General features: G+C 57.2%; 1 protein-coding gene across 7 annotated transcripts; it reads right to left on the reverse strand.

Annotated features, from left to right (window-relative positions):
* Positions 1-1,388: 1,388 nt before the first annotated feature.
* On the reverse strand, positions 1,389-25,592 carry LOC133355430 (dual specificity tyrosine-phosphorylation-regulated kinase 2-like). 7 transcript variants are annotated; one of them, XM_061572729.1, is made up of 5 exons: positions 24,785-25,592; positions 17,784-17,905; positions 8,798-8,898; positions 4,183-5,016; positions 1,389-2,735 (listed from the first exon to the last, which is right to left on the reverse strand). In XM_061572729.1, exons 2-5 carry the CDS (start codon positions 17,806-17,808, stop codon positions 1,518-1,520), a joined length of 2,178 nt encoding a protein of 725 aa, XP_061428713.1. In that variant the 5' UTR covers positions 17,809-17,905; positions 24,785-25,592; the 3' UTR covers positions 1,389-1,517. The 7 variants fall into 7 exon arrangements, with proteins under 7 accessions (XP_061428713.1, XP_061428712.1, XP_061428717.1 ...); XM_061572728.1 differs by lacking the exon at positions 24,785-25,592 and adding an exon at positions 22,016-22,544; XM_061572733.1 differs by lacking the exon at positions 24,785-25,592 and adding an exon at positions 21,427-21,568.
* Positions 25,593-25,867: the final 275 nt, after the last annotated feature.

The raw sequence follows: 25,867 nt of genomic DNA on the forward strand, positions 1-25,867 counted from the left end.
TCAACAGAAATGTGTCCCTTTGCAAAATCAAACACTGACAAATAAGAGAGCATGACACTGCATGATTTCTAGAGCTGATGTAGAGCAATTTGTTCAGCAGATGATGTAAGCCTCGTTATGATTGCATCATCCATGACTTCTAGGAATAACATGATGCATTTCATATCGTGTATGATGCAATACCGGGTCCAGATTGCATCATTCATTGTTTTGCTCAAAAGCAAGTCCTGTCCAAACCCAGTCAAAGATGTATTCATAGATCCAACCAAATACGTATTTTAGTCATTTGTGGTTTAAATTGCGATCCCTCCCCTTTATAATTCGCTAATCCTCCACCATTCCCAAGTCAAGGGCCGTACATACCGACCCAGTAGCATATCTCGAAAACTAGAGCAACAATCAACAATTTGAAGCATCATTTTCATTCTCAGTGGCCCAGAATGAGTCAAGTTTGACGACGGTTACTTCGGAAGCACTTTGGCTGTAGACCAGTGTAATGAACCACTCGCAGCGACTCGCCACCACACACATTCGCTCGCGGCCGCTCGCAGCCGCCCACTCTCATCCTGGACTAAGGCATCGGCGTGGGATTAAGGCCGGAGGTGCAACCCGAGAAGGCGACATCACAGAGCCAGCGACGGGCCCGAGGCAGTGAGGGGGTCAAAGGTGAGGATTCGGGGCAGGCTCGGGATTGAGGCTCAAGAGTTGGGGTCAGCTTCCTCACCCAAACCACGGTGCATCGTGGGGGGCTGGTGCCAGGGTCAAGGCATCTCAGGCTCACAGCTAGGGTCAGGGGTCGCGTCAGGGTCAGGGGTCGCGTCAGGGTCAGGGCTCGCGTCAGGGTCAGGGGTCACACCAGGGTCAGGGGTCGCGCCAGGGTCAGGGGTCGCGCCAGGGTCAGGGGTCATGTCAGGATCAGGGGTCGTGTCAGGGTCAGGGCTCGTGTCAGGGTCAGGGGTCGCGTCAGGGTCAGGGCTCGGGTCAACGAGCCTCAGCCTTCACCCGATTCGTCCTGCACCCAACACAATGCAGGAACAAGCTCATCGATGACCAGCAGTGATCATCACTGATCCTCAATGATCTCCGTTGATCTCCGACTTCCAATTAAACTTCTGATCGACACGAAGTCACCGTCAGTTCCCTACCCCAGCACCACTCCTTCACAAACAATGCGACCCATACAACAACAACAGCAACCAGCAACAACACCACCACCACCACCACAAGCACCACCTCGGCTCCTCTCCTGCAGCGCCACTCTCGCTTCCCGAGTCTCGGGCAGTCCCCACGTGCGCGTGAAGTTTCCTCGATCACAAAGTCAAGGCCAGGGGCGCGGTGCTGCGTGGGACTCGGCACCGCGAGGATTCGGCACCTCTCACCGGGACGCGGGAGGAGGGTCGTACCGCTGCGCCGCTCACCGCACGCTCGCCACGCACGCTCGCCGCCCAACATCCATCCGATCCTTCCGTTAAAATCAAAACCCAGTCTCCCCTTCTCCGATCCGGCGCTCGCCACGCTCAGCCCGACACCTTGGGCAGCAGCGCGGTTCGCACGCCGGCACCGGTGGCGCCGCCGTCGCCAGAGCGGCCCAAAGCGACCTTCGCCTTCCCGGCCGGCGCGGGGGCCGCCGCCTCCGCCGCCGCCGCCGTCCGCACCGGCGGCCCCCCGGGCGACGAGGACGACGACGACGAGGAGGCCGCCGCCGCCGTGCCGGCCGGCCTCTCGGCCGCCCCGTCCGGCGTCTTGGGCAGCCGCCGCCTGAGCCACGGGTGCCTGAGCGCCTGCCTGGGCGTGGGCCGGGCCTCGGGGTCCCACTCGACGCAGCGGCGCAGGAAGTCGACCAGCCTGGCGTCGGCGCGCCCGCCCAGCGCGTCGGCCAGGGACCGCGACCCCGGCGGGCCCCGGGCCCGTCCCCGGCGCGACCTGCCGCCGCCGAGCGCCACCGAGCCGTCGGCGCGGCGCGACGCGGTGCAGTAGCGGGGGTGTCCGCGCGAGTCGACGAAGCTGCGCGCGCGCTTGCAGCGCTCGAGCAGCGCCGGCGCGGGCATGCCGAGCACCTCCATGATGCAGGCCAGCTGGTCGCCCTCGTCCTCGCCGGCGAACAGCGGCCGCCCCGTCACCAGCTCGGCGACGATGCAGCCGAGGCTCCACACGTCGATGGGCGGGCCGTAGCGCGCGCCCATGATCACCTCGGGCGCGCGGTAGAAGCGCGACTGGATGTAGGTGTAGACGCGCTGGTGCTCGAAGCAGCTCGAGCCGAAGTCGATGACCTTGATGGCGGCGCCGCGGTGGCCGGCGGCGGTGGCGCTCCCGGCGGGGGCGGCGGACGAGGTGGACGTGTGCCTCAGCAGCACGTTCTCGGGCTTGAGGTCGCAGTGGATGATGCGGTTGCGATGCAGCCCGTCCAGGCACTGCAGCATGCCGTGCGCCAGCCGGCGCACCAGCGGGGGCTCGAAGCCGCGGAAGCCGCCGCGCTTGATGAGCTCGTAGAGGTTGGCGCCCAGCAGCTCGAAGGTCATGCAGACGTGTCCGCGGAAGACGAAGTGCTCCAGCAGGTGCACCACGTTCATGGCGTCGTCGCGGTCCTGCGAGCGGAGGTGCTCTAGGATGCGCACCTCCTCCTCCGCCTGCCGGTGGAAGCGCTTCTCGTTGCGGACCATCTTGAGCGCCACGTAGCGCCGCGTCTTGTGGTCCAGCGACTTGACCACCTGGCCGAAGCTGCCCTTGCCGATCACCTGCGGGGGGCGACCGGGTCAGAGCGGAGGAAAAATGAACGACAATTTGTGTGTCTCTCTCTCATCATCATCATCACGGTGGCTAGGAGATGTTAACTACCTCGCCTGGTATACAGGAGGTCGTGGGTTCGATCCCGACCCTGGCGCCTGCTGCTGAATATTTGGAGTTTGCGTGTCTCTCTCTCATCATCATCACGGTGGCTAGGAGATGTTAACTACCTCGCCTGGTGTACAGGAGGTCGTGGGTTCGGATCCCAACCCTGACGCCTGCTGCTGTATATTTGGAGTTTGCGTGTCTCTCTCATCATCATCATCACGGTGGCTAGGAGATGTTAACTACCTCGCCTGGTGTACAGGAGGTCGTGGGTTCAATGCCAACCCTGACGCCTGCTGCTGCTGTATATTTGGAGTTTGCGTGTCTCTCTCTAACCGTGGTCGCGTGGATTTTTCTCCGGGTCCTCCGCTTTTAACCCCTCCACATTTCGGACCAACATCACCACGCGCTTCAGAGTTATTTGCCCGCTGTACAATTCCACAGGGCAAGCCACTTGGTCGTGCCGTCACTTGCGATCCGCCAGGTCGCTTGTGAAGAAGAGCTCCTATCGGTCAGTGCGCCTTTGCCCGGTCAAATAAAACAAAACTGTTTACTTCTAACGAGTCTGGTTCGTGGCAAGGGCCTTGCCATTCAAGTTCCAACACGACGGGCCCCTCCCCCGCAAGCACGTGGCGGCGGCCCCCGATCGACGCTCGCTCGTCTCAGCGGCACAGACGGCAACCCGGCACGCGGCGCCTGTCGGAGCTGCTGCCGGCACAGCTGTCCGCACACACAGAAGGCAAAGATTCCCCGTGTAGCCTAAGCAGACTTTCGGGGCAAGTGCATCGAGGGGGTGGGTGGCCGCCTTTGTCTCCCCCGGTGGCGATGTTTACACACCGCACCGGGTACACATTTGAGGCTGAGTCGAATTAGGGGAGGCCCAAGACCGGTTCAGATAATCGTCACTGGTGTTGGAACTCAGGTCGCTGGGTTTGTGGCGCAGCGTGCTGACCGCTGCACTACCGCACGCACGCACGCACACACAGTGACACGCAACACACAGTGACAAGCACACACAGTGACACGCACACAGAAAGACGCACAAAGAGACACACACACAGACGCGCACACAGACGCGCACACACAGAGACGCACAGAGACGCACAGAGACGCACACACACAGACACGCACACACACAGACACGCACACACACGCACACAGAGAGACACGCACACACACACAGACATACAGACACGCACACAGAGACATGCACAGACACGCACACAGAGAGACACAAACACACACACACACAGAGACGCACACACACACACAGAGACGCACAGACACGCACACACACACACAGACACGCACACACGCACACAGACACACACACGTGCGCGCACACACACGCACCTTGATGACCTCGTAGCGGTAGGCCACGTGGTCGTGCGGCACGTGGATGTACGAGCCGCGCTCGTCGTCGAAACCGCCGTTGCCGACGCCGTTGGTGGCGGCGTTGGCGCCAGCGCCGCCACCAACGCCGCCGACGGTAGCGGTGGCGACGCGCCGGCGCGACTCCCCCGACACGAAGTAGACCTCGTTGTACGACAGGATCTCCTGCCGCTCGTACGCCGACAGCTTGCTGCCGTAGCGCTTGAGCGCTCGCTCGGGCGTCAGCGGCGAGGGCGCCGTCGTGCCGCCGCCCGCGGAGTTGGCGTTGTTGGCGGCGCCGGCTCCGGGCAGCGCCGCCCGCGCGTACCGCGTTTTGCCGGCATCGGCATCGCCGCCGCCGCCGCCGTCGCCGCTTCGCGCTTGCGCCGACGCCGATTTGGACGCCGCCGAAGGCGGTTTAGCGGAAGCGTCCGCGCGCCGTCTGGGGGTCCCGGCGTGGCCCGGCAGCGCCTCGGTCGCGGCGCCGGTTCCGGCACAGGCGCCGGTTCCGGCACCGGCACCGCCGGCGCCGCCGTCCCTGCGCGTCCTCGCCGGCGCCGAGCCGTGCAGCAGCACCGCACGGAGGCCGTTGGGCTGGGAGGGCGGGTGCTGGCGCTTGGCGCTGGCGGCTGCCGCCGATACCCCCGGCTGGTGCTGCTGCTGCGGCTGCTGGTGGCGGTGAAACTCGGTGGGGGCGGCGGAGCCGGCGGGAGGCGGCGCGGGGCGGGGGCGTGCGGGGCAGGAGACCCGCGTCACCGTGGGGTGCGGCGCAGCGGCCGGGTGCTCCGACAGGCGCACGCGGGACACCCCCCCGGCCTGCGCGGGGACACGCGGACGTGAGGTCACGGAGACACGGGGACATGGAGACACGGGGACATGAGGTCACAGAGACACGGAGACAGGAGGTCACGGAGACACGGGGACACGCGGACGTGAGGTCACGGAGACACGGGGACACGGGGACATGAGGTCACGGAGACACGAGGACATGGAGACACGGGGACATGAGGTCACGGAGACACGGGGACATGAGGTCACGGAGACACGGGGGCACGCGGACGTGAGGTCACGGAGACACGAGGTCACGGAGACACGAGGTCACGGAGACACGGGGACATGAGGTCACGGAGACACGGGGACACGCGGACGTGAGGTCACGGAGACACGAGGTCACGGAGACACGAGGTCACGGAGACACGAGGTCACGGAGACACGGGGTCACGGAGACACGAGGACACTGGGACACTGAGACACGCGGACGCAGGGACACGGAGACACGGGGACATGAGGTCACGGAGACACGGGGACACAGAGACACGCGAATACGGGGACGTGAAGGTACAGAGGCAGAAGGACACGGGGGATGTCAGGACAGAGACATGGGGGGGGGGGGGGAGACACTCCCAATACACGCATCCCATCCGTGCCACCGTTGATTACAACTATTATTATTATTCGACCAAGTGTCGAATAATTACTTGAACTATTCGAGTAACTGTCGGACACTCGAGACGCCGCGCCGAGTCACGGGCCTACGAGGCGGCGGGCGGACGTAGAGCGCGACGTCACCACGAGGACTGGGGGGGGGGGGGGGGGGACGCTGGCGTGAGCCGCCCCCCCTGTGTCGTGGCCACCACCCCGACAAGATCAGGGCAGATGGCGGCGGGTACCGCCAGGGCAGAGGTCGGAGGTCGTGCAATTCCCGCGGCGGCAGCTGCCGGATCGGGCGGAGGGTTTGGAACGCGTTGGCAGCGCCACGCTGGGCACACGCACGAGCGTGTGCGCGTGTGTGTGTACGCGCGTGTTTGTGTGTGCGTGTGTGCGTGCGTGTGCGTGCGCGTGTAGTCTCGTGGTAATTCATTGAAGGTGGAGGGGTTACCAGCCCATCGCACCCGTCCAGAGCCCCCGTTTAGCCACTGTGGTGGTCACAGACGCCATGAGGGGAGAGGCCAATGGGCATTGATCCTCCCCCCACAGCAATGTCCACGACAGTGTTGCCCGTCTGGCACCGCAAGGAGGTAGGAGGTTGTTTTGCCGGCACAAGCGTCGTGGTGACGTCACCGCCACTTAGTGGCGAATGGCGGTTGTTGTTGTGCGCGTGTGTGTGTGTTCGCATCTGCGTGTGTGTGCGTGTGCGTGTTTCGCGCGTCGGGAGGACGCCGGCTCCATTCTATCTCCCGGCGCGGCGGTCGAAGCAGCTGGGGGGGGGGGGGGGGGGCGACGGATTCTCAAATCCCGCTCCTGCACCACCTCCTCTGTGCGGCGATCACGTGGAGTGGGGTGCAGCGAGGCTACCGCCACCCTCCCCCGAGACGTCCCGGACAGCGCCGACCACAAAGCGACGCACTTCCGGCCGCGGTGGTGCACGAGCGAGCAGTTGCGGGGCCGCGCCTTTACACACCACCCCCGCCCCCCCGCCCCCCCGCCCGCCCGCCCGCCCCCCCCCCCCGGCTGTGAATCATGCGCCTGCGGGGACGGGGGTCTCAAGCGGCGGTCTCAGGGCGCCGTCCGCGGCGTTCCCGGGACGGACTCGGCAGGTGCCGGCTTGCGTGGCAGTGGCGGCGGGGGGTGTGGGGGGTGTGGGCGGCATGTGTGTGGTGTGTGGGGGGGTCTGTGGTGTGTGGGGGGTGTGTGGTGTGTGGGGTGTGGGAGGTGTGGGGGTGGGGGGGTGTGGGGGGTGTGGGGGGGGTGTGGGGGGTGTGGGGGGGATGCCGTGGATTCCTGCACGGCAGTGGCTGTCCCCGGCGGGCGTCATTCACGCTGCCGGGACGGATTTAAACACGCGCGGTGGGGGAGGAGCACGGAGGAGGAGGAGGTGGAGCAGTGGGAAGGAGGAGCATGGAGGAATAGGACCCAGGTGCTCAGACCCAGATGCTCAGACCCAGGTACTCAGACCCAGGTACTCAGACCCAGGTACTCAGACCCAGGTACTCAGTCCCAGGTACTCAGACCCAGGTACTCCGACCCAGGTACTCAGACCCAGATGCTCAGACCCAGGTACTCAGACCCAGGTACTCAGACCCAGGTACTCAGTCCCAGGTACTCAGTCCCAGGTACTCAGACCCAGGTACTCAGACCCAGGTACTCAGACCCAGGTACTCAGACCCAGGTACACAGACAGTCCCAGGAACTCAGACCCAGGTACACAGACAAACCCAGGTACTCAGACCCAGGTACACAGTCCCAGGTACTCAGTACCAGATACTCAGACCCAGGTACTCAGTACCAGATACTCAGTCCCAGGTACTCAGTCCCAGGTACTGAGTCCCAGGTGCTGAGACCCAGGTACTCAGACCCAGGTACTCAGTACCAGATACTCAGTCCCAGGTACTCAGTACCCAGGTACTGAGTCCCAGGTGCTGAGACCCAGGTACTCAGACCCAGGTACACAGACCCAGGTACACAGACCCAGGTACTCAGACCCAGGTACTCAGACCCAGGTACTCAGACCCAGGTACTCAGACCCAGGTACACAGACCCAGGTACTCAGACCCAGGTACTCAGACCCAGGTACTCAGACCCAGGTACTCAGACCCAGGTACTCAGACCCAGGTACTCAGACCCAGGTACTCAGACCCAGGTACTCAGACAGTCCCAGGAACTCAGACCCAGGTACACAGACAAACCCAGGTACTCAGACCCAGGTACTCAGACCCAGGTACTCAGTCCCAGGTACTCAGACCCAGGTACTCAGACCCAGGTACTCAGACCCAGGTACTCAGACCCAGGTACTCAGACCCAGGTACTCAGACCCAGGTACTCAGACCCAGGTACTCAGTCCCAGGTACTCAGACCCAGGTACTCAGACCCAGGTACTCAGACCCAGGTACTCAGACCCAGGTACTCAGACCCAGGTACTCAGACCCAGGTACTCCGACCCAGGTACTCAGACCCAGGTACACAGACCCAGGTACACAGACAGTCCCAGGAACTCAGACCCAGGTACACAGACAAACCCAGGTACTCAGACCCAGGTACACAGACAGACCCAGGTACTCAGACCCAGGTACACAGTCCCAGGTACTCAGTACCAGATACTCAGTCCCAGGTACTCAGTCTCAGGTACTCAGACCCAGGTACTCAGACCCAGGCACTCAGTCCCAGGTACTCAGTCCCAGATACTCAGTCCCAGGTACTCAGTCCCAGGTACTCAGACCCAGGTACACAGACCCAGGTACACAGACAGTCCCAGGAACTCAGACCCAGGTACACAGACAGACCCAGGTACTCAGACCCAGGTACACAGACAGACCCAGGTACTCAGACCCAGGTACACAGACAGACCCAGGTACACAGTCCCAGGTACTCAGTACCAGGTACTCAGACCCAGGTACTCAGTACCAGGTACTCAGACCCAGGTACTCAGACCCAGGTACTCAGACCCAGGTACTCAGACCCAGGTACTCAGACCCAGGTACTCAGTCCCAGGTACTCAGCGTTGCCGACTCGGCGACCGTGACCCGGCCATCGTGAACTTCCCAATCCAGGTTCAATAACAAATCTCTTCCGTCAGGCAGAGAGGGTTTTGTGAGCGCAGCGTTTTGAGAGAGAGGCGGGTTGGGGGTTGGGGATGGTTGGGGCGGGGGGGGGTCCATACCAGGTGCGACTTTAAGGGGGGCAGTCCCGAGGGCCCCCCGTTCGGGGGGTCACCGTGATCCCGTGCCGCGACGTGCCGAGTCACCGCTTCCGAGCGACCGCCTGCGGACACCGACACGGGCAGAGGGTCAACAGGGGTCAACGACACGGGCAGAGGGTCACCGCAGGTCAACGACACGGGCAGAGGGTCAACAGGGGTCAACAACACGGGCAGAGGGTCACCGCAGGTCAACGACATGGGCAGAGGGTCAACAGGGGTCAACGACACGGGCAGAGGGTCACCGGAGGTCAACGACACGGGCAGAGGGTCAACAGGGGTCAACAACACGGGCAGAGGGTCACCGGCGGTCAACGACACGGGCAGAGGGTCAACAGGGGTCAACGACACGGGCAGAGGGTCAACAGGGGTCAATGACACGGGCAGAGGGTCAACAGGGGTCAACGACACGGGCAGAGGGTCACCGGCGGTCAACGACACGGGCAGAGGGTCAACAGGGGTCAACAACACGGGCAGAGGGTCAACGGGGGTCAACGACACGGGCAGAGGGTCAACAGGGGTCAACGACACGAGCAGAGGGTCAACAGGGGTCAACGACACGAGCAGAGGGTCAACAGGGGTCAACGACACGGGTAGAGGGTCAACAGGGGTCAACGACACGGTCAGAGGGTCAACAGGGGTCAACGACACGGGCAGAGGGTCAACAGGGGTCAACGACACGGGCAGAGGGTCAACGGCGGTCAACGACACGGGCAGTTGTGGAGGGGGGCAGACTCGAGCTCAAGCGGATTGTGCTTCACAGCGGGGCGAGACCTCCAGGGACCAGAATATGGTCGCATTCGCACAGGAGGCAGGGGGGCGCCCCCCAAATTGACCACAAGCCAAGCAGCAACACAAACAAGAACCGTGGAATGACGCGGCGGCAGCAGAGAGAAATGGGAGCACGAGCGGCCGCGTCGCGCCGGAAGTCGTCATTGGCGAGCGGCGAGTGTTGAAGACTCGCGCGGACGAGCCCAGAACGCCAAGCGGCCAGGAACAAACAGCGCCATCAATGTGATAGGAGACGAGAGAGCAGCACGCTTCACGAAGCGAGCGAGGTGAACGTGACGAGGTGAACGTGACGGGGTGAACGTGACGGGGTGAACGTGACGAGGTGAACGTGACGAGGTGAACGTGACGAGGTGAACGTGACGGGGTGAACGCGACGGGGTGAACGCGACGGGGTGAACGCGACGAGGTGAACGCGACGAGGTGAACGTGACGGGGTGAACGTGACGAGGTGAACGTGACGAGGTGAACGTGACGAGGTGAACGTGACGGGGTGAACGCGACGGGGTGAACGCGACGGGGTGAACGTGACGAGGTGAACGTGACGAGGTGAACTTGACGAGGCGGCGATGGCGGCGGGAGGAGGAGGGAATCCCGAAGGGAAACGTCGCGAGGGAAGCAGCAGAGAGAGAGGGAGAAGCGAGGTGACCGGCCGCGCTGGCTCACAGCGGAGTGTGCCGGCGTCGCGGTCGAAATTGCCCCCCCCCAACCCCCCAACGCAAAAAATCTCTCAAGCGGAACACGCACGGCAATCGTCGTCACTCCCCTACCACGACAACTGGCGGACACGGTCCCCCTGACGCAAGAGCCGCGAGTCTCCGTGCTCCAAGTCGTAACAACAACAACACTCGATTTAAAGCTTCTTTCGTGACTGCAGGGATTCATCTTCTTGGTTCTTTCGGTAAAGTCACGTAGTAGGGAAATAATAAAATATTTAAATAAAACATTATTAAATCATCTAATAAAATAATAATATAATATTAATATAAGAATTTTATTTAATCACGTTGTATTTTTATTATTTTATTATTTCCTTTCTACGTGACTTTACCGACAAAACCAACAGCAACAACAACAACACTCTGTCATGCCAAAACCAGGCACCAGGCACCAGGCACGCCCGTGGGTTCTCTCCACCCCCGTCCAACACGCCGCCGCCAGCGGAAGCGCCGGCTCGTCGGTGCGGAACCGGCAAACCGCCAGGGACGCGTCACGACGCGTCACGACGCGTCACGACGCCGCAAACTCCATCGGCCTCGTCTCTCCGAGAGCCTTGCGCAAGCATGAGCCCCTTCGCGTGAAAAGGCGCCCCGCTTTTTGGCAGCCGGAGTTGCGCGAAAGTTCCGCGCGGATCGGCTCCTGTCTACGAGAGTTCTAGCGCAGACCCCAACCTCCCAACCCACTTCCCTGCTCGAGAGACAGACGGAAGGGCGGACGGAGCCGGTGCATGAAAGTCGTGGGTGAAGAGAAACCCAAATCCCCCCCCCACCCCAGACTTCCCGTCGCGTGCGGCGTCACCGCTGGGCCACCACGGCAGAGGTCGCAAACGGGTTGTGATTCCTTACCCCCCGTACCCGTACCCGGCCGCACCAGGGTCACAATCGGGTACCCGTACCCTACCCGTACCCGGCCGGGTATCGGGTAGGGTACGGGTATCGAGTACCCGATTGCGACCTCTGGGATGAAGCCATGTTGCAGGCGCGGGTGGGTTGATTCTAGGAACTCGAATTGTGAGAAGAGACAAGACGTTGTGAAATGAGTGACAAACACTTACTCACCAGGGTCGCAAACGGGTGCCCGTACCCGGCCAGGTACGGGTAGCCGGGTATCGGGTAGGGTACGGGTATCGGGGGGGTGGCGGTGGCGGTGGCAGCGGCGTCACCGCCACGGTCCCTGCACCGGCCACGACCGCCGAGACTCCCCGCGACCAGGCCGCCGCTCGCGACACAACGGCTCAAAGCGCCTCGGTGATTCGGCATGTCAAGCGGCAGCACCGCTCCTCCACCGTTGTTATGAACGACGATGATGATAATTTTACAGCCCTTCGTCTAACCACCGCCGAGTGGAATGCCTCCCATCGTGCCATGTCGGTCGTCTGGGATTGGGATTGTTTGGGATTGTATGGCCATACTGCACCACCATTGGAACCTCCTTTTGCGCCTTTTAGCGTCATCTGGTCCAACACCATGTGAGACTAGGCTCTAAGAAAAGCTGTCTCGGGTGTGGACCAATCAATTTCAAGGACAGTGCATACATTATCAGAGTTGTGTTTTTTGTTTGCATTCCGACCGCAGGTATTGTGGTCAATGCAAACATGACTCCTTGTAAAAAAAAAGGTGTCGGTTTTGTTGCCAGATAAAAGGGTAAAAAAACAATTATCATACTTCACCGGTTTGTGAACCGGTGCCGTGGGTGATCGGTCGGTCACAGGACCAGTTCTGACATCGATGTCAGTCGTGGCTGGGAATCAAACGCGGGTTGTCAGCAGCTTCGGATGTGCTCACCCAACACAAATCAATACGCGAAGGGGATGGGCGCAAGCCCTGCAATTGATGAGGATGGTTTAGTTTCATTTGAATGTTTTTTGGCCGACGCGTTTACATTTCTTGTGCATTCCTGCCGTGTTTTTGGAGTTTGTGGGTGTCTCTCTCCCTTTGGTCGTGTGAATTGTTTTTTCTCCAAGGTCCTCCGGTTTTTCCCTCCACATTTAGAAACTTGTATTAACATTATTTTGGTGCTATAAATGTCCAAATGATGGGCCACTTTGTTGAGCCATCATTTGTGGCCAGGTCGCTTCTGAAAAATAAGTCAATACATGAGTGGGCTTTGCCTGGTAGAATGAGTATGCTTTAGTTTAATTTGTATGTGTTTGGGTGATTGGTTTACCTTTATTATACTTGGCACTACGGTCATGTTTTTTTGTGTTGTTTGTTGTTGTAACGTTCTTACCCCGTGTGCCCCTACTGGACATCGGTGACAAAGAGCTTCATAGCTCATCGGATTCCTCCTCCTGCAGTACAAATACATATTCTGATCGTGAATTACTCTGCTCAGACCACTGCTGGCGTGAGGGCCCTGCACTTCGGGGAGTTCAGGAGAACCCCCTCTCGATGACATTGGTCCTATTCAGTTGCGAGTCGCCACACTTTACCCCACCGCACACGCGAGCGGCCGATCGACTGAACTGCGGCATAACACATGGGGGGGGGGGGGAGCGGTGGGTGAGGACATTCACACAAAGGACCTCGCTCCGTCGTTTCAAACACGGCCGCGCCGGGAGCCGGAGTCGAACCCGACGGGTTCGACGCGCTGCGCTGCGCTACCAAGCCGGCAAACCCCGAGTTCGATTCCCGCTCGCGGCTCAACACCGGTGACGATTATCCGCCGGGGGTGGCCTCGCGCGACGCTCGCCGAGCCGATGTTTCCCCGAGAAAAGCTCGCCCCCCGTTACTTCGGCCGACCATGGAAACGGTGACGGCGACGAGAACGAGGAGGAGGAGGAGGGAGCGGGGAGCGGGGGTCAGGCGCGCGCTGTAACTTATAAGGCCATTAGCGACGGCACATAATCAATGGGTGCCGGCTGCCGCCGCACGGAGCGGCTGCGTCTGTCTGTCGCTCGTCCGCCTAAAAGCCAACAGATGGCTCCGACATGCGCCCCACCCCCCCCACACTCCATCAAATAAATAAATAAATAAATGTGCGAATTCCGCAAAGTCTGCCAGAATTACAATTAGTTTTTTTTCTACTTTCGGGATCTCCCGTCACCCGAGCCGATTATGAATCCGTGGCCCGCGCCGCTGAACGGCACAAAATCGAGAGGCGCGACGGCACGCGGGAAGCAAAATATAAACGTGAGAATGAACATTTTGTTTTGTTTAAAACGAGGAAGAAAAACCAGTCACGCGCACGGATTGCGCAACGCTCACAGATTGCGCAACGCTCTGCAACGCGCGGATTTGTCCTCGGGAGTCCTGTGGTTGGGGGGGGGGGCGGTTGGGGGGGGATTGGGGGGGGGGCGGTGAAATTGTTATCTCGAGATCGAGCGCAGCAGATCACCGAGGTCACTTGGGAGCGTGGGGAGCGCCGGCCAGGAGGCGTCAGGGTCGGGATCGAACCCACGCCCTCCTGTACACCAGGCGAGGTAGTTAACATCTCCTAGCCACCGTGATGATGAGAGAGACACGCAAACTCCAAATACACAGCAGCAGCAGCAGGCGTCAGGGTCGGGATCGAACCCACGACCTCCTGTACACCAGGCGAGGTAGTTAACATTCCTAGCCACTGTGATGATTATGACAGAGGCACAAACTCCAAATATACAACAGCAGCAGGCGTCAGAACGGTGATCGAACCCACAACCTCCTGCATACCAGGCGAGGGAGTTAACATCTCGTTTACGAATTTTAACCGCGACGGCCTCCTCCTTCCCAATGACCTCGGGGGGGTTCGTCCACCGTGGGCGAAGCAAGACACCGCGTGGTACGTCAGTCAAAACACGGCGCCGCACCATTAACCGGGGCGGCCAGCCAGGTTTGAGCCGCGAAACCTCTTGCAACGAGCGGCCAACGAGCGGGCCGAACGCCGAGAGAGCCGTGGTCTACACCAACCGGCGGAGTGGCAGCCAATGGACGGAACGCGACCCAAAAGAGAGGACCTCAAACGCGGAGACGGAGCCATGGAGTGGCCATGGCTGATGATGGTAATGATGTCACGGGGAGGGTCTCATCCAACAGTGGAGTGACCATGGCTGATGATGGTAATGATGTCACGGGGAGGGTCTCATCCAACAGTGGAGTGGCCATGGCTGATGGTGGTAATGATGGCTTTGGGGAGACCCTCATCCAGCAGTGCAGTGTCCATGGCTGATGATGGTAATGATGGCTTTGGGAAGGCCCTCATCCAACAGTGGAATGGCCATGGCTGATGATGGTAATGATGGCTTTGGGGAGACCCTCATCCAACAGTGGAGTGACCATGGCTGATGGTGGTAATGATGGCTTTGGGGAGACCCTCATCCAACAGTGGAGTGACCATGGCTGCTGATGACGATATATTTCATTGTTATTGACATCACCCGCAAAACGAGTGACGTTTAAGTGTTTACTCTAAGGGCTGTGCGAGGCTTTCACATCTGCATTGAGGCACATTTCCTATGTAAAGTACACGCGCACGTACACACAGCTGAAAAACCCTGCGACTAATGTCTATAGCAACACACGCTCACAAGATGTAAACACAACAGACTGTTGGGGCAAGTGCTGTTAGCGAGTAGCAGCACCTATGAAGGCCGGCACGGCAGCACACGAGGGGGTGGGTGGCCAGCACCACGCCCGGCCGCCTTTGTCTCCCTCGAGACGATGTTTAGCTACACCACCGCACCGCGGTAGCCAACACACAGTGACAACACACAGTGACACACACAGTGACACACACAGAGTGACACACACAGAGTGACACACACACACCCAGAGAGTGACACACACACAGTGACACACACAGTGACACACACACAGTGACACACACAGTGACACACACACAGTGACACACAGAGTGACCACACACAGTGACACACACAGTGACACACACACAGTGACAACACACACACACAGTGACACACACACAGTGACACACACACAGGACACATACAGACAGGGTGACACACAGTGACAACACACACACACACACAGTGACAACACACACACAGTGACACACACAGTGACACACACACAGGACACACACACAGGACACATACAGACACGGTGACACACACAGTGACAACACACACACACAGTGACACACACACAGTGACACACACACAGGACACATACAGACACGGTGACACACACAGTGACAACACACACACACACAGTGACAACACACACACACAGTGACACACACACAGTGACAACACACACACACAGTGACACACACACAGGACACATACAGACACGGTGACACAGTCACGCAAGATAAAGTCGCCACGGTAGATTACCAATGTTGTTATCTCCACTGAACACACAGCACGAAGATTTTAAAAGAGAAATCACTCTTAATGTGCTTAACGCAACCGGGCACTGATATGGAGTGAGCGTGCCAACACCAAGTTACACAGCACACTGTAGTACAGTTACACAGCGCACTGTAGTACAGTTACACAGCGCACTGTAGTACAGTTACACAGCACACTGTAGTACCGACACACAGCACACTGTAGTACAGTTACACAGCACACTGTAGTACAGTTACACAGCACACTGTAGTACAGTTACACATCACACTGTAGTAGTTACACAGCACACTGTAGTACAGTTACACAGCGCACTGTAGTACAGTTACACAGTGCACTGTAGTACAGTTACACAGCGCACTGTAGTACAGTTACACAGCGCACTGTAGTACAGTTACACAGCGCACTGTAGTACAGTTACACAGTGCACTGTAGTACAGTTACACAGTGCACTGTAGTACAGTAACACAGCGCACTGTAGTACAGTTACACAGCGCACTGTAGTACAGTTACACAGCGCACTGTAGTACAGTTACACAGTGCACTGTAGTACAGTTACACAGCGCACTGTAGTACAGTTACACAGCACACTGTAGTACAGTTACACAGCGCACTGTAGTACAGTTACACAGCGCACTGTAGTACAGTTACACAGCGCACTGTAGTACAGTTACACAGCGCACTGTAGTACAGTTACACAGTGCACTGTAGTACAGTTACACAGCACACTGTAGTACAGTTACACAGCACACTGTAGTACAGTTACACAGCACACTGTAGTACAGTTACACAGCACACTGTAGTACAGTTACACAGCACACTGTAGTACAGTCACACAGCACACTGTAGTACAGTTACACAGCACACTGTAGTACAGTTACACAGCGTACTGTAGTACAGTCACACAGCGCACTGTAGTACAGTTACACAGTGCACTGTAGTACAGTTACACAGCGCACTGTAGTACAGTTACATAGCGCACTGTAGTACAGTTACACAGCACACTGTAGTACAGTTACACAGCACACTGTAGTACAGTTGCATAGCACACTGTAGTACAGTAACACAGCGCACTGTAGTACAGTTACACAGCGCACTGTAGTACAGTTACACAGCACACTGTAGTACAGTTACACCGCACACTGTAGTACAGTTACACCGCACACTGTAGTACAGTTACACAGCACACTGTAGTACAGTTACACAGCGTACTGTAGTACAGTTACACAGCGCACTGCAGTACAGTTACACAGCGCACTGTAGTACAGTTACACAGCGCACTGTAGTACAGTTACACAGCGCACTGTAGTACAGTTACACAGCGCACTGTAGTACAGTCACACAGCACACTGTAGTACAGTCACACAGCGCACTGTAGTACAGTCACACAGCACACTGTAGTACAGTTACACCGCACACTGTAGTACAGTCACAGAGCGCACTGTAGTACAGTTACACAGCAGACTGTAGTACAGTTACATAGCACACTGTAGTACAGTTACACCGCACACTGTAGTACAGTCACAGAGTGCACTGTAGTACAGTTACACGGCACACTGTAGTACAGTTGTACAGTGCACTGTGGTACAGTTACACAGCGCACTGTAGTACACAGACACACACACACACACAGACACACAGAGACACACACAGACACACACACAGACACACACAGACACACACACACAGAGACACACACACAGACACACAGACACACACACAGACACACACACAGACACACACACAGACACACACAGACACACATACATACACACACAGACACACACACAGACACACAGACACACTCTCACACAGACACACACACACAGAGACACACAGACACACTCACACACACACAGAGACACACACACACAGACACACACAGACACACACACACACACAGACACACACACAGGTACACACACAGGTACACATACACAGGTACACACACAGAGAGACACACACAGACACACACACAGAGACACACACACACAGACACACACAGACACACACACACACACAGACACACACACAGAGACACAGAGAGACGCACACAGAGACACACACAGAGACACACAGAGACACGCACACACACAGACACACACACACAGACACACACACACAGACACACACACACACAGGTAGAGGCATCACCTGTGTAGTGCTTGCGTGTGATCATGGTTGGAGCGGACGCAGTGGAGGTGGATCAGCGGCACGTGGAGTCGATTCCCCTTCAGCAGCATTCGGGATCCGATCGCAATCCCCAAATAATCCCTCTACACACGCACACATACATTACACATACACACACATACACACATATACATACACAGTTACACACACACATATATACACACACACATACACATATATACATACATACACATACACAGTTACACACACACATAAACACACACACACATACAGTTACACACACACATACAAAGACACAAACACACACATACACACACATAAACAGACATATACACACGTAAACACACACATACATACACACAGTTACACACACACATACAAAGACACAAACACACACATACACACACAAACACACACATACATACATACACACAGTTACACACACACATACATACACACACACACTCCTTAATACCACCAAAACCTGCTGGGCAGTACAGAAAATCAGCCATACGCCCAAGTCACTCCCAGCTCGCTATGGCTGACGTTGGACGCGAGACCTCTTTAAGGACACAACACTTGATCTCGCTACACACACGGACACACACACAGCCACACACACAGACACACACACAGACACACACACAGACACTGGGACACAGACACACACTGGGACACACACAGACACACTCAGACACACTGGGACACACACACAGACACTGGGACACACTCAGACACACACACACACACAGACACACACACTGGGACACTCACACAGACACACAGACTCAGACATACACATACAGACACACACACAGACACACAGACACACACAGATACACTCAGACACACACAGACACACACACAGACACACACAGACACACTGGGACACACTGGGACACACACACAGACACACTGGGACACAGACACACACAGACACACTGGGGCACACTGGGACACACAGACACACAGATACACACAGACACACTGGGACACGCACACAGACACACACAGACACACTCAGACACACACAGACACACACACAGACACACACAGACACACACTCAGACACACTGGGACACACACTGGGACACACACACAGACACACACAGACACACACTCAGACACACACACAGACACACAGATACAGACACACTGGGACACGCACACAGACACACACAGACACACACACAGACACACTCAGACACACACTGGGACACACTCACAGACACACTCACAGACACACACACTCTCACAGACACACTCAGACACACACAGACACACACTGACACACACACATACACACACAGACACACAAACACACAGACACTCACACAGACACTCACACAGACACACACAGACACACACACAGACACACACACACAGACACACACAGACACACACAGACACACACACACAGACACACTCAGACACTGGGACCCACTCTCGGCACCCACACGGGAGCAAGTGGCGCGTCTCGTTCATGGACTCGAGGCCAAACGCCGGTCTGGAGCAGGGCGCTGACGAATCAACACAAAGACAAAGACTCCCACCACCACCCGTGTAGCCTTAACAGACTGTAGGGGCAAGTGCTGTTAGCGAGCACACACACACAGACACACACACACACAGACACACACAGATACACAGACACACACACACACAGACACCCACACACAGACACACACACAGACACACAGACACCCCACCGGATTTACACCCTCGCTGGCAATCACACATGGCGACTACTGTGACACACACAAAGTGATACGCACAAAGTGATACACACACATACACACACTAAGTGATACACACACACACACACAGGCACACACACACTAAGTGATACACACACACACAGGCACACACACACTAAATGATACACACACACACAGAGACACACACAGACAGAGACACACACAGACAGAGACACACACACAGAGACACACAGAGACACACACACACAGAGACACACACACACAGAGGACACACACACAGACACACACAGAGACACACACGAGACACACACACACACGAGACACACACACACGAGACACACACACACACACGAGACACACACACACACGAGACACACACACACACGAGACACACACACACAGCGACACACACACACAGAGACACACACACACACAGAGACACACACACAGACACACACAGAGACACACACAGAGACACACACACAGACTCACACACACACGACACACAGGAGACACACAGGAGACACACACACAGAGACACACACACACACGAGACACACACACACACGAGACACACACACACACGAGACACACACACACAGACACACACACAGAGACACACACACACACAGAGACACACACACAGACACACACAGAGACACACACAGAGACACACACACAGACTCACACACACACGACACACAGGAGACACACAGGAGACACACACACAGAGACACACACACACACGAGACACACACACACACGAGACACACACACACACGAGACACACACACACAGAGACACACACACAGAGACACACACACAGACACACACACAGACACACACAGAGACACACACAGAGACACACACACAGACTCACACACACACGACACACAGGAGACACACAGGAGACACACACACAGAGACACACACACAGACACACACACAGACACACACAGAGACACACACAGAGACACACACACAGACTCACACACACACGACACACAGGAGACACACAGGAGACACACACACAGAGACACACACACAGAGACACACACAGACACACACAGAGACACACACAGAGACACACACACAGACTCACACACACACGACACACAGGAGACACACAGGAGACACACACACACACAGACTCACACGAGACACGAGAAACGCGACAAAAGGCGGGCTAACAAAGCCAAGTCTGCCGCTCGCCGCGTCGAACACAAACCAAGCGCCCAACACGAAATCTCTCACCACGAGTCTCTCTCTCTCATCACGAGTCTCTCTCTCTCACCACGAATATCTCACCACGATCCCCTCTCTCTCACCACGAGTCTCTCTCTCACCACGAATCTCTCACCACGAGTCTCTCTCTCTCACCACGAGTCTCTCTCTCACCACGAATCTCTCACCACGAGTCTCTCTCTCTCACCACGACAGCGGCAGTCAGCAGACGCGAATCCACACGACGACGATCATCGCCTCCCTTCCGTGTCCCTCGTGCCCGACACACACAGACACACACACTCACACACAGACACATACACACTCACACACACAGACACACTCACACACACACACATATACACACACTCACACACACAGAGACACACACTCACACACACAGACACACACACTCACACACAGACACACACACTCACACACACACACACTCACACACAGACACACACACACACAGACACACACACACACAGACACACACACACACAGACACACACAGACACACACACTCACACACACACAGACACACACACACACACAGACACACAGACACACACAGACACACACACAGACACACTCACTCACACACACAGATACACACACTCACACACACAGAGACACACACTCACACACACAGAGAGACACACACACACACACAGACACACACAGACACTCACACTCACACACAACACTTTGTGTCACCACCTCCACCACCACGTGGCTGGCTCGCCACTCTGCCGCTCTCACGTCGGGGAGGGAGGAGAGGGAGGGGGGGTCCCGCTAGACCCCCCCCAGCTGCTGCTCACACCCCCCCCACCCCCCCAGCTTCACCCCTTCTCTACCCCCCCACCACCTTCACCACCACCTTCTCTACCACCACCACCTTCACCACCACCACCTTCTCTACCACCCCCACCACCACCACCACCTTCTCTACCCCCACCACCCACCACCACCACCTCTACCACCACCACCCCCCCCTTTTCTACCCCACCACCACCACCTTCTCTACCCCCACCACCACCACCCCCACCACCACCTCTACCACCACCACCTTCTCTACCACCACCACCACCACCTTCTCTACCACCACCACCACCTTCACCACCACCACCTTCTCTTCCCACCACCACCACCACCTTCTGTACCACCACCACCACCACCTTCTCTACCACCACCACCACCACCACCTTCTCTACCACCACCACCACCTTCACCACCACCACCTTCTCTTCCCACCACCACCACCCCGACACGAGTAGTAATCATTACCCCTGGCGGCTGCTGCTGCTGCTGCCTCCATTGGCAGGTGGACATCAGGTCGACATCAGGTCGACGTCAGTCCGACATCACCGGAGCGGAGCGCGGAGACTGCCCCGCAGAGCGGCACCTCGTCGCCATCCCCTCCATCCCCGGCGCACACAAACACAACCCCTCCTCCTACTACAACCCCTCCTACTCCTCCTCCTCCTACAACTCCTCCTACTACTACAACTCCTCCTACTACTACAACTCCTCCTACTACTCCTCCTCCTACTCCTCCTCCTACTACTACAACTACAACTCCTACTACTACAACTCCTCCTACTCCTCCTACAACCCCTCCTACTACTCCTCCTCCTCCTCCTCCTACTCCTCCTACTCCTCCTACTACTACTACTCCTCCTCCTCCTACTCCTCCTACTCCTCCTACTCCTCCTCCTACTCCTCCTACTCCTCCTCCTACTACTCCTCCTCCTCCTCCTACTCCTCCTACTACTACTACTCCTACTACTACTCCTCCTACTCCTCCTACTACTACTACTCCTCCTCCTACTCCCTCCCTCCCTCCCCCTGTACGGGCAGCAGGGCGGTGGGGGTGGTGGGGTGGTGGTTGTTGCTAATGGTGGTGGTGATGGTTGTTGCTACTGGTGGTGGTTGTTGCTACTGGTGGTGGAGGTGGTGGTTGCTGCTACTGGTTGTGGTGGTTGCTGCTACTGGTGGTGGTGGGGTGGTGGTGGTTGTTGCTGCTGGTGGTGGTGTGGTGGTTGCTGCTGCTGGGGGTGGTGGTGGTGGTGGTGTGGTGGTTGCTGCTACTGGTTGTGGTGGTTGTTGCTGCTGGTGGTGGGGGTGGTGGTTGTGGTTGCTGCTGCTACTGGTGGTGGTGGTTGTGGTGGTTGTTGCTGCTGCTGATGGTGGTGGTTGTGGTGGTTGCTGCTACTGGGGGTGGTGGTGGTGGTGGTTGCTGCTGCTGCTGGTGATGGTTGTGGTTGCTGCTGCTGGGGGTGGTATCTGACTTGTGTTTTTTAGTCACCCCCCCCCACTCATCAAATTTCCCAGCGCGCTTAAGCGAGCACCGCCGTCTCGCCGCGCGCGATTGGCCGCGGCCGGGCGCGCGCCGCCGCTCGCGGCCAATGGGGTGGCGCGACGCGGCGGGGCGCGCCTGAGCGCGCTGGGAAATTTGAAAGGGGGGCGGGGCGTGTGGGGGCGGGGCGTGTGGGGGGCGGGGCGTGTAGGGGGGCGGGGCGTGTAGGGGGCGGGGCGTGGGGGGGCGGGGCGTGTGGGGGTGGGGGGGTTTAAAGGGACCGCGTCACGCTGCCGCTGCCGCCTGCTGAGGCAGCGGAATTCGCGTGCGCCGTGGGGGGGGGGGGGGTCAGACCCGGAGCGGTGCCGGATGAAGCGAAGTGCGGAGCCGGTGGGGGGTAGGGGGGGTGGTAGGGTGGGGGGTAGGGGGGCGGTGGGTGGCGGTGGGGGGTAGAGGGTGGTAGGGGGGTGGGGGGTAGAGGGTGGTAGGGGGGTGGGGTGTAGGGGAGGGGGTAGGGGGGTGTTGGGGAGGGGGTAGGGGGGTAGGGGGGTGTTGGGGAGGGGGTAGGGGGGTGTAGGGGAGGGGGTAGGGGGGTGTAGGGGAGGGGGTAGGGGGGTGTTGGGGAGGGGGTAGGGGGGTAGGGGGGTGTTGGGGAGGGGGTAGGGGGGTGTTGGGGAGGGGGTAGGGGGGTAGGGGGGTGTAGGGGAGGGGGTAGGGGGGTGTAGGGGAGGGGGTATAGGGGGGTGTTGGGGAGGGGGTAGGGGGGTAGGGGGGTGTTGGGGAGGGGGTAGGGGGGTGTTGGGGAGGGGGTAGGGGGGTAGGGGGGTGTAGGGGAGGGGGTAGGGGGGTGTAGGGGAGGGGGTAGGGGGGTGTTGGGGAGGGGGTAGGGGGGTAGGGGGGTGTTGGGGAGGGGGTGGGGGGGCCTGTAGCGTAATGTTATAAAAGGGGCCCTAAATTTTAAATAAAAAAAGACGTAAATGTTAAAAGACATTTTTTAACGTAACTTTCGTGACTGCAGGAAGTCATATTCTTGGTTCTTTCGGTAAAGTCACGTAGATAGAAAACAAAAAATACATTTATATAAAATATTGTATCATAGTACTCTAGTAATAGAGCAAGTGCAGAATCGCTGAACCGAAATTGATAGCTTGAAAGCATTTAGCGCGGGGCCCTTGAAAGTGCGGGGCCCGTAGCTTCTACATATGTAGTAGCTACTACTACACGTGTGTAGTAGTAGCTACTATACGTGTATGTAGTAGTAGCTACTATACGTGTAGTAGTAGTAGCTACTACACGTGTATGTAGTAGTAGCTACTATACGTGTAGTAGTAGTAGCTACTACACGTGTAGTAGTAGTAGTAGCTACTACACGTGTAGTAGTAGTAGCTACTACAAGTACTACACGTGTAGTAGCTACTACACGTGTAGTAGCTACTACACGTGTAGTAGTATCTACTACACGTGTAGTAGCTACTACAAGTACTACACGTATAGTAGCTACTACTACATACACGTGTAGTAGCTACTACACGTACTACACGTGTAGTAGCTACTACTACAAGTACTACACGTGTAGTAGTAGCTACTACTACACGTGTAGTAGCTACTACTACACGTGTAGTAGCTACTACTACTACACGTGTAGCTGCATTTGCTACGAGGATCATCTGACACTGGCCGAGAACGGAAGGACTCACGGATCCGGCCCAGTCAGCCCACCACCAGAGCCACGCCAACCCACCGCTTGTTGTTGTTACCTTTCATCCGTTGACCAACGCACACGATCTGGTGGTGAAATCACCATCGCTGACGACCCCATAAACCCCGTGTTCTTGTAGATGGGGAATTGAGTGTTTTAGGGTTCACACGGCGAACAGCCGGTTCAATAGGGGCTACAAAAATCAAAAATAACCCGTAAAAACAAAGTTTTTCACTATAAATCCTTTATATGCGTGACGGCTAGAGTCCTCTCGTCCTCTGGCTTGAGATGGCTGCCACCTATGGGTCAGATGATTGCCTGCCACCATGAAGCAATTGGTAATTAAATATAATTTATTTTTTCCTAAAAAGTGTAAAGTTATGGAAAAAAATTTTCACGAAAATAAATTGTCACGCACAACGAGTCTGTGTGCAAAATGTCAGCTCGATTGGATCACGGGAAGTGGGTTAAAAAACGACCTAAAGATTTGCACGGTCGTAAGCGCGCAAGCAAGCAAGTGAACTTAATATAAAGGATTTAAAATGTCGATGTGTTTGTGTGTCTCCCTTGTGATGATGGGACTTTGTCGGATGAACGTTGAGATTTAAAACAACAACAACCGCCATTCGCCACTAAGTGGCGGTGACGTCACCGCGACGCTTGTGCCAGGCCAAGTGCACCTTGAGGCTACCACGTGAAGTGTCAAACGCCCGCTGGCAGGAGGTCACGGGGCAGACCCAGGTGCCACGGGGTGACCAACATGGTCTGAATTGGTCTGTAATAAGGCAAGGGCACTGATAAGGGGTTGACACGTACGTAGTGGTGAGTGTACCAGAGGTCGCAACCGGGTACCCGATACCCGTACCCTACCCGATACCCGGCTACCCGTACCAGGCCGGGTACGGGTACGGACAGCCGTTTGCGACCCTGGTGCGGCCGGGTACAGGTACGGGTAAGGAATCAAAACCCGTTTGCGACCTCTGGAGTGTACTAGTGGTGAGTGTAGTGGTGAGTGTACTAGTGGTGAGTGTACTACTGGTGAGTGTAGTGGTGAGTGTACTAGTGGTGAGTGTAGTGGTGAGTGTACTAGTGGTGAGTGTACTACTGGTGAGTGTAGTGGTGAGTGTAGTAGTGGTGAGTG

Source organism: Lethenteron reissneri, chromosome 51, assembly GCF_015708825.2.
Source record: "Lethenteron reissneri isolate LAM-NWPU_2019-01 chromosome 51, ASM1570882v1, whole genome shotgun sequence".
Taxonomy (NCBI): Eukaryota; Metazoa; Chordata; class Hyperoartia; order Petromyzontiformes; family Petromyzontidae; genus Lethenteron; species Lethenteron reissneri.